A 15,377-nucleotide genomic window follows, 5' to 3' on the forward strand; every position below is an offset into this window, starting at 1 on the left:
GAGCTCCTCACAATCACTTCTGGTCTTCACCTCTCGGAAAAGTTTGGTGTCGTCTGCAAACTTTGCAACCTCACTGCTCAACCCTGTCTCCAGGTCATTTATGAAGAGGTTGAAAAGCACCCGTCCCAGGACAGATCCTTGGGGCACACCGCTATTCACTTCTCTCCATTGTGAAATGGAGAGATTCATTTAGATGAATCTAAATGAATCTAGGTTTATTTACTGCCACCATCCAAAGCTAGGAAACCCAGTCAGAGTGGCTGCCTTGGTAAAATCTAGGGATGGGTAAATCCAGTGTGGCTTGACTTGAGTCAAATCACGAGTCTCCATCCGACTGCTCTTGACTAGAAGACAAATTCTAATGGGCACTTTCCGAGTCACGAGTCTTTTTGATACACGTGAGGCACGGGGAAAAAACAGAGCTGCTGCTGGTGTGTGTGTGTGTGCGTGTGCACACACATTTGTCTATGTGCTTGTCAGAGTTCTCTTAAAACACTCCCATGCTGCCTCATCCCATCTGTAAACAAGGCAGGAAGGGATGGGACAGACTGCAAGAGAACAGGGACAGAAGGGCTCCTCCTCCTACCCTCCCTCATCCAAGGAAACAAATCAGACCACCCAACCTTCAACCAATGACCATTGGTTCCTTCATAGATGGGTAAGAGAACCTGCTCCTGCCTCCCCCTCCTGATTGGATACAAAAGCAAACATTAACCCTTCCCTGCCAAAGAAGCCATGAGGGTGGAAAGTGTGATTGCTACGAAACACCTTCCCCCAGCTTCCCCTCCCTGGGCTTCTCCTACCAATCCTAAAGCAAGAACCCCCTTGAGCTCTTCTTTCTGCCCTACCTCATCCAAAGGAAAAACCAGACTGCCCATCCTTCTTCCAATGACCATCAGTTCCAATAGAGATGGGCACCAGAGCCTGCTGCTGCCTGCAGCCCAATGCAAGAGCAAAACATTTACCCTTCCTTGCCTCCTGGCGGGAACTTCCCTGCTGCTCGCCCAGCTTGAATGATGACCCCATGAGGTTTTTCATGCCGTGAAAATAGTAAGTAAGCACACCCAGATACAATATATTTTATACAATATATTATATTGCAGTAATGCAATATACGGCAACATATGCAAACAGGTTTAATTAGATGCATTTATTTTAAAAACACCTATTACAAATCAAAGAAAAAGTAAACAGCACAACAGACAGCCCGTCATATCACTTCTTTCTTTGCTACAAGTAATGAATCTCTTTATAGCGTATGGAACTGCACTCTCTTTTTCCCTTACTGAAAATAGTAAGTAAGCACACCTAGATACAGAGTCAAGTCTGCACGCCTGGGGACACGTGCCAAGTCAAGGGGCCCTCGACTCAAGTGTTTTGCCGAGTCTTCCACATGCGCGACTTGAGTGTACACGAGTCAGCAAAAAATGCTGGTTTTCACAACTTGGATTCAAGTCACTTGACATGAGTTCCCATCCTTGGTAAAACCTCTTTCCTGGCTTACTAATGTTGTGTGGTGAGGAAGAAATCTCCTTGAGCAAAATGCAATGGAGCTTAAGCAATCAGGGAGGTGTGGCAGTTCACTTTTCCCTTATGAGCAAATATCAGGCAGATAAAAGCTAAAAAAAAAAAAAAGAAAACCTAAGATGTTTATTAAAATATATTAGGAACAGCAGTACCAAAAAGATAGAGAGAGATGGCAAAAATGTGGACATAGATGTCCTCCATGCCCACTCTGCCCAAATTTTGACCCTTCCATTAGGGTTTCTCTGGTGACTTAACATTGATTTGTGCATGGAATTGTCGTCTTTTGTTGTGCACTGCACATGGGCAGCTTTTTAAAAACAGACATTTCAGCGATCGTTACTTTTTAGCCATTCTTAATGAACTGGGTATGTTTTTCAAGCAGCCCAATTAACAGTTTCATGAGGGAATGTATTCTCATGTAGAATAACATGTGTTGTGGAAATAAATGTCGCTGTTAATATCACCAGTTGCAAATAAAATTGCCAATTGCTGCTATTTATGGGTTGCTAGTCATGCCCCAGTGGCTGAAATCTGTTTTATTTGGAGATATCAGTAAAGGTGGGGCATGTGCTGTGAGTTCTCCGCATAGAATCCAACACTCAGCCTTGGTTTCCATCCACATCACATTATCTTCCTGGATGATGTAACTATGATGCTTCGTTTCTCCTCTTCTCCTTTCTCTACTTTTGAACAAGAAGGAATGCTCCTGGCAGCAAAGATCAGAAGCACACAAAGATCTATGCCATACTCAATCCCACTACTGTCTTTTGTTTAATGCCTCTTGAATAGTAAGTTTTTTGACTGCATTTTCTTTTGAATTCTCCTTGCCAAATTGTCCTTTTTCTCGTACTTGATTGCTAAATCTTGTTTGATAGAGGAAGGCAACATTGTCATGAATGCAACTGGAGTCCAAAGGTTGCTGAAGCTGGCAGAGGGTGGATTTCCATTCTTTGTCCCTCTAAACGTTTTTGTCTCTCACCTGTATGGCCTGTCGTAAATAACTGCTTCATTGGCAGAGAAAATTTTATGCATATTGCTCAATAAAATCAATTTTTTCTAAAAAAATTTGAAACCTGAACCAGACAGTAGCAAACAACATTTGAGCAAGCAATCAAAAGCAGAAGGCTTGTCCTATGTGATCTCCTGTCCTATGTGTCCTTCCTCTCTCCTAGGTTCTACAGCAACATTAGGAGAGACACCCACTTGGATTCAAGTTTCAAGTTTATTTGGTTTAATAGCCCACAGGTCATACACCATAAATTTAAGAATTTAAAAACATGTGATAACAAAAATTTGCCACATCTACAACACAATTTTTACAGAAGCTTCTCAAAAGTAGCTTTAATTTTGCAGTAACAGGGAAGGTTGAATATTTCACCAGCCATTTCTTTAAGAATCTCTCTCTTGCCATTTCGTATTTTGAACAGTAAAAAAAGATGTGAGATGGTATGCCAAGTTCTACCAAAGGACAATTACAATGTTTGTTTGAGTGTATCTTAAGAAAATGGTCCTCATCTGGGCTGTTGGAAGTGCATCACAATGTGCAAGCATCTAAGATGGTTTCAGTTCAAGAACTACCAACATATTAATAAATAAAAAATGGTGGGATATTTAATTTCCAGATAAAGGGGAGCATTTGCTTCTAGCCTCCTTTTGCAGGGCATCCAAGTCTTTCTTTAGCAGTTTTTCAGTAAGTGACTTCTCTCATTTAAGCTTTCCATTCTCAATAGGCCCAAATTACTTATTTTCAGCATCATTCCATTTTCACCAGCGGTGCTATTGTGCTGCCAGCGCGTTAAAGCTTTGAAGTTCTTCGACATTCAGTAGTTGGCATTTGAAACTGATTATGTTCTTCCAAATCAAGGTTGAGATTTTTGGGAGTCCCAGTTCAAGCCATACCATTCACAGAAGCGATGCAGGGTGGTAGCAGACACCTCACAGACAATTCAAAACAGCTTGTCTTCCAGGCGCTGTGTGATATCCTAAAGGCTGTGTTTGAACTTGGATAGTACAAATGTAGTTTGATTGAATAAAGAAACCATAAACACTCGTGATCATCAGAAGAGACCTGCCAGATCAGCCTGCCTAGTGCTCCTGGGAAACTTACCAGCAGTTTCTGCTGCTGTTCCCCAGCAGTGGTATTGAGTGGTAGTGTGGTGCTTTGCAGTTGTAAGTTCCACATATCAATCACAATGACTAATAACCAATGCCAGACTTATTGTCCATGAATGTGTACAATTTAAGGACATCTAATCAAGTGCTTATCACCACACAGTGGGACTGCAAAAGCCCTAAACTCATTATGTGTTGTGTAAAGAAAGGGTTGCTTTGGTCTGTCCTGAATCTATTGCCCATCCACTTCACTGGATGATCCCAAATTTAAATATTTAAATTTCTATTGTGTCTCCTCTTATTCACCTTTATGCTAAACTAAAGTGCCCCTAGCCTTTGCTCAGGGGAAGTGCTCCAATCCACTGACCATTTTGGCTGCCTATTTCTGCACCTCTTCTGACTGTGATATCTTTTTTGAAATGGGGCAACCAGAGCTGTGTATAGTGTTCCAAATATGATCACATCATAAATCACTGTCCTCATTTCACTGGAACTGGATTTGTTGTAAGAACATAAGAAGACTGCTGCTGAACCAAGTCAGAAGCCCATCTAGTCCTGCTTTCTGTACCTCACAGTGGCCCACCAGATACCTCAGGGGGCACACAAGACAAGATACCTCTATCCTGTTGTCACTCATTACCATTTAGAGACCGTCTACTTCTAAAAGCAGGAGGGTGCATACACCCAGCATAGCTTGTGATGGACCTTTCCTCCATAAATCTGGTGAATCTTCTTTAAAAAGGCCTCTAAGCCAGGTGTCATCACCTCCTGTGGCATGGAGTTCCACTGGTTAATTACATGTTGGATAAAGAACTGTTTTCTTTTGTGTCTTCTGACTCCCTGCCGTGCACTTTTAGTGGATGTCCCCTAATGTTGTAATGTTGTATTGTCAACATTTCTACCAACCCATTATTTGTTTCAACCTTGCACAGTATTTCTATTCTGATTTCTTTGCAGATGTGACACCCTGAATCAATGGGAGGCAGAAACAATACAGCAGTGCATGAATTTATCCTGATTGGATTCTCCAATTTCCCACATCTACGGATTGTGTTGTTTGTATCATTCTTTCTGTTATATTGGACCAGTCTAGTTGCGAATACTCTCCTAATCACAGTAATAAGGGTTGACCGCACACTTCACACTCCCATGTATTTCTTCCTTTCTGTTCTGTCCTGTTCTGAAGTCTGCTACAGTTTCATTATAGTCCCTAAAATGCTGGCAAATCTGATAACACAAACAAGAACCATTTCTTTTGGGGGTTGTATAGCCCAATTATTTTTTTTCAATATTTTTGCAGCTGCAAACTGCCTGCTGTTGGCAGTGATGGGTTATGACCGTTATGCAGCCATTTGCCAACCTCTCCATTACCCAGTCCTTATGAACCAACGCTTCCGTAGGCAACTGGTGGGCTCTGCTTATATAATAAGTCTTTTTTTTACCATAATAGAAATATGGCTTATAGTGAAACTGCCATTTTGTGGGCCCAATAAGATTCACCATTTCTTCTGTGAGATGGGTCCAGTTCTTAAGCTTGCCTGCAAAAAAAGCAGCATCACTGAAATTTACATTTTCATTTTTTGCATTGTAATAATCTTTGGCTCTTTTTTGCTGGTTCTTTTGTCATATGCCCTCATCCTCAATACCATCTTCAAGATCCCCTCCACTAAGGGAAAGCAGAAAGCTTTTTCCACCTGTGCATCCCATATCACTGTGGTTGTGGTGCACTTTGGTTGTGCCTCCATCGTCTATTTAAGGCCCAAATCTACCTACTCACTGGATCAGGACATCTTCATATCTGTCAGTTACACAATGGTGACACCCTTATTGAACCCCCTGGTTTACAGCCTCAGAAACAAGGATGTGCAACTTGCCCTCAAAAATACATTAGGCAGAAGGTGTATGCCACGTGCATGAAGAGATTTATAATTCAGGATGGCAAGAACATGAGATCACGTATTTTTAGGGCCAATATAGATGCTGACCCAACAAAGAAGATTTCATCTTTATTGTAAACCAGGTCTTTCTTTCAACACAGAATTCTTAGTCTCTATCACACTCAGAATTATGGGTACTGCTACACAAAGAAAACACTGGTTCAGCAGCGTAGCTAAGAGTGGCATATGTAAGAGGGTGTAACCTTTGCACCGGGCAACAAGCTTTAGGGGGGCAAGAAGCTGAGCTTGACACTAGTGACCAAAATTGTGAAAATCTTGGAATATATGAATAATGCCATCATATTATATATCATTGGAAAGGTAAATTAATGCAGAATGCAATGAAACAAACATTATTGAAATATCTGTATCCCATCAAACATTATGGTCAATTAACCAGAGAATGAAAACACAACTGTTTTGTATGGAACAAAAAGTGGATTTTCTTAACTTAAAACTGACCTATGAGACTGACTGTTCTGACAGTCAATGAGATGTTATTATGATACAACTTGGGATCAGTGTTAATAAAGTTGTTGTTGTTGTTGTTGTTGTTGTAACCTTTATTGGCATATACATACATCAAAACAATATACAAATAAAATTCAAATTTATATAAGATCAGAAAATGGCTCCATAATCCATAAATGCATATCACACACAGGAAACATGGAATCAGTGTTAATAAAGTTAATAAAGTGTTAATATGAGTCAGCTCTCATTTCCACGTATCATAATACAGTTACCCTTGCTAACTGGATAAAGAGGCACTTTTTCAAGTGGTGCTCCTCTTATATTTAGCAGGGAGAGTATAAGGGACCCCTTCACCCCAGCACAGTGTCTCTAACCAATAAGGCCAATAAGCACACTTTTAATTAATTTAGGGCGCAGTCCTAACCCTTTATGTCAGTGGTTTCCAGCACTGGCAGAGCGGTGCCAATGGGACATGTGCTGCATCCTGCAGTTGGGTGTCACTCAAGGAGGCTTCCTCAAAGTAAGGAGTGTTTGTTCCCTCAGAGCTGCATTGCCCTTATGTCAGTGCTGGAAAGCACTGACATAAGGGGTTAAAATTGCACTCTTACTTAATTGCATTTGATTTTGTTGTGGGGGAGCGACAATATCTTCTTTGAACCCAGGTAGCGGATAGATGCCTTAGCTATGCCACTGACTGGGGAGAAGCAGCAGGGCAAGTGGGTGGGAGCTTCAAGGGGGAGGAGGCAGGTTTTCCTCTGATTTTCACTTTTTAAAAAGCCTGGGCTTTTTACATCACCTCTGGTTGTGACATCACTTCTGGGTTGTGACATCACTTCCACACTTCCATGAAGTGTGACATTACTTCAAAGATCATTTTGAGCTTTGCACTGGGCTATGCAATCTTTAGCTATGCCACTGCACCTGTTAATGTTATTCCAAACCTCAAACCTTGTTGAACAGTGGTTCTCAAACTGGTGAGTCATGAACCAGCAGTCCCAGCTGTTACCCATTTAAGGGGCAGGGAAAGGTAGAAGGCAGCAATGCAATCCCCAGAATTGCAATGCCGTAAGGGACATACTGGCTATTTTTTAATATACCTCCATCCCTGCTGGCATCCGGGCGGGTGCAGGGAGCCCTCCAGAGCACTCTGTAGGTCTCCCTGCGCTTCTAAACACTGAAAAAACACAATCACTTCAAAGATCATTTTGAGCTTTAAACTCACCAATCAAATGTCTCTAAGGCTATCTCCAGCCTATGAAAAGTAAAGCCCCATCTATGATGTCAAACCCCAGCCAATGAAAAGTGTAAAACTCTTCAAACAAAGGACCCAAAATGCTATAAAGGGTCTGGTTAAGATTGACATTGGCACTCAAAGCTTTGGACAGGAGTCCCTTGAGACTCCAGTTGCTGGCAACGAAATAAAGCTTGCAGACGATCACCACTCTTGCCTACTGAGTCTTGCTTTTGAACCTTGCAACACCTTGCAACAGAACCTCAAGGGGTTGGGAAGGGCCGGGCAACGATCCAAATGTGCGCCGACGGCAAGGGCCTGTGACATAACAGGGCCCATGAATGTCAAACGGTTGACTCAAGTAAACTGCCTGTGCAAAACGGCTGTGTCTGCTTCCGTTCTTTTTTCCGCCGATGACCGCCCTTCATTGACAGGGTAGGCGCCCCACACTCAGCGAGGTCTCCGCCCACCATAGACATTACACCACCCTAAGTTAGCATTTACTATGTAAATAATGCCAATGCTGATCTTCAACCTATGCTTTAAGTATTTTCTTCACCAAAAGTGAGCATACTCAGGTGCTGCAAACAGAGATTAAATTCCACAGATAGTGAAATTTATGCTGGATCCCAACCAGCATAAATTTCTGGAGCTCCACTTCTGGTTTTTGCTCCACTTCCAGTTTTGCAGAGGCGGGGTGCAATTGCTCCACTTTCACTTCTCAAGCTTTGGGGAGCCCTGCAGATGGTTGCGCAGGGCTCCCCACACCCCTGGGAGGCTGCAGGAAGCTCTGGTAAGTCCAGTCAAGCCCCTGCAGCCCCCTGAGCGACTGAGTTTGAAAACCACTGCTCTATGACCTTAGGTAGTATTTTTATTATATAACGTTTTGAACCTATTGACCTTGTGCCAGTCACTATATCTTAGCATCACCTACCTCACTGGGTTGTTGAGAGGATAGAAGGAGGGAAGGAACTATATACACCACCTTGAGCTCCTTGGAGGAAGGGCAGTATGAAAATGTGAAAAATAACTAAAACATTATTACCTTGCACAAAGCTTTTGTTTGCCTTTGATTCACTGAAGCCCTGAGTCTGCCTTGCCAACTCTCTACATCTCCAATGCACACCTGTGCATTCTGGTTTGGCACAAGGCTTCTTGGTGGTTGAGACTGATCTCAGGTGTTGCCTTCCCCACGATGGAAAGACATTCCACCTTCTTCATCATCATTTTCACTGCCTGTGCTGCCCTTTCAAAAGGCAAGAAGGGTAGAAAAGATGGAGAACTAAAGAAGGAAGGAAGGAAGGAAGGAAGGAAGGAAGGAAGGAAGGAAGGACAAGGTTATCTAGAACAGGTCCTCCCCCCCTCCCTTCATCACCATTGAAAGGGTAGCACCAGCGGGGGCAGGGGGAGGTGAATCAGGAGAAGAATGGCAGCAGTGGCCTCTTTCCAGCCTGTTCCATCCTTTTCAAAAGGCAGGAAGGAAAGGAGAGGAAAGGTAGAGAGGAGACGGAAGAAGAACTGAGACGGGCACTCTCCAGCAGCTCTGTTTCCCTTTCCTCCTCTCTCCTTTGAAAGATGTGCAGATAAACAGAGTGGCAAGGATGGGGGCCATGCGCAGTGGCATCATTTAAGGGGTGTGAAGGTGCAGGTTGAACAGGGAGACACCATGGGGGGTTGTTTTACCATGGATGCATTTGTGCGCCACTTGGAAGAAGTGGGACATCAAAAAACAGTCCTCACCAGTTTTTCTAATTTTTTCCTGTGGAACGTAGAGAGCTGAAACTTGTTCCCTGAACTGCTTTCAGATTGTTAGGGTTACCCCATTTTATGCACCAACAGGGCACTGTTTTAGGGCTCCTGCTCCACTGGAATTGTTTCCAGATGTTACATGCCATTTTCATCTGGCTCTGTAGCATCCCTCATGTTCAGGCCTGGTCTTGAGGACCATGGCAGATTCCCTTGTGGAATGGACAGTCAGCTCTTGTTATCTGTTAGGATTCCTGGAAAACCTAGTGGATACCAAATTAGTGGATACTGAATCATTGAGCCTATGAGGAAAATGGGGTTAGTTTCCAGGGGACTGTTTTCACCATATTCTCCATGAACTTTATGAACCCAGAGCAGCCCTCAGGTAGCCTTCCACAGACTTCTCATCATTGGCCTGTCATCATCACCAGGGTTGCGAAGGTTCAGCTGGAATCCCTGAGATGGTGCCGCCGAAGATGGTGGGGCAAGTCTGGAAATGGACGCAAATGTTTCTGGCAATTCTCCAGGGGCAAATCTGCTGTGGCACCAGCACAGTATTAGTGGATAACAAGAAAAGAGTGGCAGATAACTGAGAGATAGGTGGCAATTCTGCTTTTATTATTATTATTAACAGTATTTATATACCGCTTTTCAACTAAAAGTTCACAAAGCGGTTTACAGAGAAAAATCAAATAACTAATGGCTCCCTGTCCCAAAAGGGCTCACAATCTAAAAAGATGCAAAAAGAACACCAGCAGACAGCCACTAGAAAAGACACTGCTGGGGTGAGGTGGGCCAGTTACTCTCCCCCTGCTAAATAAAAGAGGAGCACCCACTTGAAAAAGTGCCTCTTACCCAATTAGCAGGGGACTTATCTTTTCACAGATAAGCACATTCACAGATCGTGAAGTTGCATATAAAGAGAACTGACTGTATTTAGTACTTGTAGAACGTACTTAGGAACATAATACTTAGGTATTGGCAAGCCCCTTGCCAACCCCTTCTTCTATCCCCCCATCACCCCACCCCCTGTCCAAGCCCCTGTTGCCCCCAAGTTGAGGAGCAAGGGAACAATGAGTGGCTCACTGCTTTTGACTCCAGTCTTTCTCAGGCGAGAAAAGCTCTCTTACCTCAGGTAGTGCAGCCATGGCACCAATGAATCTCCTTGGATCTACAGCCACTTTTGAGCAGGCGCAGACCCAAGGAGGCCTGTGTCCATCTGCCTAGACCGGGAAGGGGCACCGGATACAGTGGTGGAGGCTTCCTCCATCTCCACCCCCTCCTGGGCCCGTTCCTCCGCTCCTCTTGTCTTCTCCCCACCCTCCCCATACCTCCAGAAGCTGCACTGCTGCCCATCAGTGCAACTTACCCTGGTGGTGGCACGTTGCCCTCTTCCCAGTGCTGACACTCCCCACTCAGAGGGTGCTGTAAACATGCTTTATGGCATGTTTATGACGTGCAGAGCCGGAGCTGGAGCTCAGCACCGGCGCTAGGGCTCCAGAGGATTGGATTCTTAAGAAACCAAAATATATTTTACAGGCCTGAGTTTTGTCTTGAGTACAGCTAGTACGAGCCAGCCTAGCTGCTTAGTGGAGATACCAAAGTTTAAGTTATGCTCCAGAGCCTTGTGGCCTGGGTCCCTGTGTGGGAGAGAGCCTATGGACAGCAAGGGCCTGTAGGGCATCCTAGTCCCTGAACTGAGGCACTGGCATGTTCAGGATGCTGGCAATACTACCAAGATTCAGTACTTAGTCATTTGGATTTAATTGGCTAAGAACTGTACCGTGATGTCTTAAAGTACATTGTGTCCCTTTAAGACTGCAAGGAACAGAAAGACCCCAACTTGACACTTAAGCTGAGATTTAGACCCTTAATTGTCTGAACCTAAATTGGGCATGGAAACCCCTGGACTGTTGGAAGCTGGGACAGCAGGGCCAGGGGCTGTAAGAACCTATAAGGTCCGGGTGCTTGGGTTGTGGACCAGATCCTTATTTGACACCAAAGCAGTTTCCTCCTGGCTATCATGATTGTTGTCATGTGAACAAGGACCAAGAACTAACAGCTTTATGAGGACCACCCAAGCTGTGACCAGGTCTTTCTGCACTGCTGAGGCATTGCTCTTGCCTGATCAACAGCAAACAGAACTGTAAATAGGATTTCACACCACAGTTAAGATAGGCTCTTCTTTAAACAATGAATGAAAGCTAATGCATGCTCTTCCCTTCACCCTGTGTCAGTACATGCTGCTGCAAGGCTCCTGAAGTACCCATTTAAAACAAATGGAACCAAAAAATGAACATATTGTCTTTTGGGGCTCATTGTTTTAATTCTCATTTGCATTTACTGCAAAGCAAATGAAAACAAATGGAGCGTATTCATTTTCATCTGTTTTCAAATGAAATGCACACTCTTACTCCTGATGAATCTCTGAGAAGATTAAAATCAGAGATCAAGCCTGCCTGGAAACAATGCTCTATGACTTAGTAACCCTTTCACACCTCCCCAGATGTAGTAGGGTGCCTGTGATTACTCAGTAATGAGACGTAATGCATTTTTGCACAAGAACAAAGGCACAGTTCATAATCTGCCTGTTCTACCCTGCACATGCCTGATCTCAGAAGCTAAGCAGGGTCAGGCCTGGTTAGTACTTGGATGGGAGACTGCCTGGGAATACTGGGTGCTATAGGCTTATACCATAGTCTTTTGAGGTGGAAGGTTGCCAACCAGTTTACAGGGCCAGCCCATCCATAAGGATGACTGAGTTGGAGGAATGGGGGAATGCCTGGGCAGGCAGGAGATGGAACAGGAAAGGGGAAGAGCAGCACTGGTGTGTACCAGGATCCAATCCTGGTTCTCCCTCCTCTTCCCTCTCCCTTATTCTCCTTGGACCTGAACCAGCAAATGGCTGGCACAGATCCAAGGAGATCCAGCAGCTTGCCCCAGGGTAAGGGAACAAACTTCTTTTACAATGAGGAGACTTCCATGACTGCCCCCATAGGATGCAGCACATGCATCAGGATTTAGTTAGGATTGGGCTGTCAACTTACTGATTTTTTGAGACATAGAAAATCCCCAAGAGTCTATAAGGCAGATTCAAGTAAGTCGTACTATACTTACTTATAGGTCTGGTACTGTAGTACATTACTGGTACTGGTACTATAGTAGTGATACTGTACCACTTATAGTAGGTATTATAAGTACATATTTATAGTATAGTCATATGGTGTTCCAGTTCTACCATATGCCAGCTGTCCAATTATGATTACTGCTGAGGCAAAAAGGTCCTGACTCTGACCGTGACACAGTGCACAAAAGGGAGATTAAAGATTAAACAGGCACTGTTACAAAAGCAAGTGTTCTGAAATGAATAGAATTAGGATAATACCTCAGAACAAATAAAGGATCAGATACCAAACAAGCTAATAACTTGAATTGCTTAAACTAGTTATCCAAGGTTTATGCAGCAGCTCAACAAAGAAGTCTAAAGCCACCACAGATTTCACTGATTTGAATAAAGGGAATCTGGGTAAAGTTCATGCCCTCCCCACCTAATTAATATGGGTCACAAGCCACTGAAGATATTTGTGCCAGGCAATATTAAATTTGACATTTTGTACAAATATGTACAAAATATGATTTCAGGGTTTTGAAGAATATTTATATGCCACTTTTCTATTAAGATACAGTCATAACGCACAGTGAAACCATTTTAAGAACTAGCAGTGGCAAAATGCAATCTAAAAGTAATATAAACACTGCACACAGGATGTGGGTCAGCCCACACCATCAGAGCTGGGACCCCACAGGCAATTAAGTATATGTGCACACACAAGCTGTTCCACTTCAACTAGTGGGGGGGTGGAGGTCAAACTAATATCCAAACTAGGATGATGTTTTGCCAAATCCCAATCCACTGGGCCTTGTAAACCAGTCCAATCAATCAGAGTTGCCAATAAGCCAAGTTACTGTCCAAAGTCAGGTTCCATGTAGGTCAGTCCAATCCATCAGGGTATCCAAATCAAAGTCCAAAGCCAAAGTCCAACCACAATCCACAGTCTGATTCCCAATTCCATAAACCAAGTCAGTCTCCTCTCCAACCTGCACTCCTTCAAAACCCCCCAAAACCCTTCTGCCTCAGGTGCTCCCTATATACCTGAGGGATCTCCTTATGCTCTAGTGGCTGCAGCTGTGCAGCACAGCTCCCGCTACCACCTGGGCTTTAATCCTGCATTTACTCAGAGCAAGGGGCACTGTGGACACCACACCCTATCTCCTCGGTAATTCTTCCGCAATTCCAATACAGATGATGAGTTCTAAAAAAGCTATAAGACTGTCTTTGTCCATACACTTACACCTGCTAACTGGGTTTCCTCTTCTAAGGGATAGTTTTACTTCTTCCCCTAGAACCGGGAACTCTAAACAACAGCCTGGGGGCCACATCTGGCCCACCACAAGATTTTCTACAGCATACAATGAATTGTTTTTTGTTTGACAGTGAATTTGCTAATGTTTGACATTTTCACTCATGATACATCATTTCTTAGTTTAAGCACAGCATTTTTTTTTTGTAATTTTCAATTTCTCTTTTGTTCTGAATCATATCTAGTGGCATTGCGAGGGAGGTGTGGGCCACACTGGGTGACTTGCATAAGGGGGGGGGGTATACAACTACTCACCAAAATTTTAAAAATCTGGATATTTTTGAATATTACCATCATGTTATATATCAATCGATATGTAATTTCATGCAGAACAAAATAAAACCAATAATGTTGAAATATCTCTATTCTATCAAAGATTATAGCCATGAAACCAGCAGGAGCAGGGCGATGGTACATCTATGCGCGCTGCTGGGGCGTTGCCTTTCCCACTGCATGAGAGGAGGTTCATCATAGGAGTGGCATGCTTGCCTCCCATGCCGGATGACACAAACCCTAGGGATGCCCCTGATCATATCATGCTGATCACAGAAAGATCCAAGTAAAACTTATTCATTCATTTACATTTTATTCATTCTTTTATAAAGCTGAGTTCTTTTCGGCACATGAAAGTGTGCAAAATATACAGTGTGGCCCTTGTCCTGAAACATTTTTAGCTCCCTGCCCTAGAAAAAGGCTTTCATTTCCCAAGGACTCATCAGTACTTCATTGTCCGAATTTCTGGGTACACCTGCTTCTGCTACCGAGAGATTTCTTGAGTGCCTTCTGCATATCTTTATTTCTCAAACTGTAAACCACGGGGTTCAACAAGGGTGTCACCATTGTGTAAGAGACAGCAATAAAAGTGTCTGCATCCAGCGTGTATCTGGACTTGGGTCTTAAATAGATAATGGATATACATCCAAAGTGCACAACCACCACAATAAGATGGGAGGCACAAGTTGAAAAGGCTTTACGCTTCCCTACTGTAGTAGGGATTTCCAGAATTGTCTTTACAATCAAAGTGTATGAGAGAAGGATCAGGAAGAATGACAAAAGGACCACGAAAACACATATAATAAAAATGACAATTTCTCCTATATAGTTTCTGGCACAGGCCAGCTTGAGCAAAGGGGCTAAATCACAGAAGAAGTGATCAATTCTGTTTGGACCACAGAAAGGCAAAGTAAATATGATGATTGTCTCTGAAGAAGAAAACGAAAACCCAGCAGTTGCTGCAAAAGCCACCATTTTGTTGCAGAGTCTTTGGTTCATCAGAATCTGATAATGTAAAGGTTTACAGATGGACACATATCGGTCATACCCCATCACTACTAGGAGCATACAGTTTGTGCACCCAAGGCCCAAGAAAATACACATTTGAAGAGCACAGCCAATGACAGAAATTGTCTTTTTTGGTCTTACAAGATTTGCAAGCATGTTGGGGATGATGCTGAGTGAGTAGAGGACTTCTGAAGATGAGAGAATAGAGAGAAAGAAGTACATGGGAACATGCAGGCTGCTGTCCAACCTTATTGTAGTGATGATGATGATATTTCCAGCCAAAGTTAGCACGTACATGATGAAGAACACCACAAAAAACATAATCTGCAGATCTGGGTAACTGGAAAATCCATGCAGGATGAATTCCGTCACCACAGTTAGGTTTTCTGTTCCCATTGATGCTAAATTTGGACGTGGGAGAGATATTAACATGTTACAAACTAAAACAGTATAGATTAATTGATCCTTTATGCAAAAATATTTTGTTAAAAATGTGTTTCCTAAATGTATGCCTTCAAGTCAGACCACCTGATTCTATCCGGAATTGGGCTGTCATGCACAGCGATTTATGACAGCGGAACAGAGTTTGACTAACCTACTGTAACAGCCAAGGACAGTACCTGCCCTCCACGATGAGAACTTGTGCCC

General features: G+C 43.3%; 2 protein-coding genes across 2 annotated transcripts; one reads left to right on the top strand and one right to left on the bottom strand.

Moving 5' to 3' along the window:
* The first annotated feature begins 4,614 nt into the window (after positions 1-4,614).
* Positions 4,615-6,044, top strand: LOC136638628 (olfactory receptor 10T2-like). The gene is given in 2 exon segments (XM_066612665.1): positions 4,615-5,537; positions 6,014-6,044. Coding segments are annotated over 2 exon segments (954 nt in total).
* Positions 6,045-14,171: 8,127 nt separating this feature from the next.
* On the bottom strand, positions 14,172-15,125 carry LOC136638629 (olfactory receptor 10R2-like). Its single transcript, XM_066612666.1, has one exon. The coding sequence runs from the start codon at positions 15,123-15,125 to the stop codon at positions 14,172-14,174; it is 954 nt and encodes a 317-aa protein (XP_066468763.1).
* Positions 15,126-15,377: the final 252 nt, after the last annotated feature.

The sequence above is a fragment of the Tiliqua scincoides genome, chromosome 2 (assembly GCF_035046505.1).
Source record: "Tiliqua scincoides isolate rTilSci1 chromosome 2, rTilSci1.hap2, whole genome shotgun sequence".
Lineage (NCBI taxonomy): Eukaryota > Metazoa > Chordata > Lepidosauria > Squamata > Scincidae > Tiliqua > Tiliqua scincoides.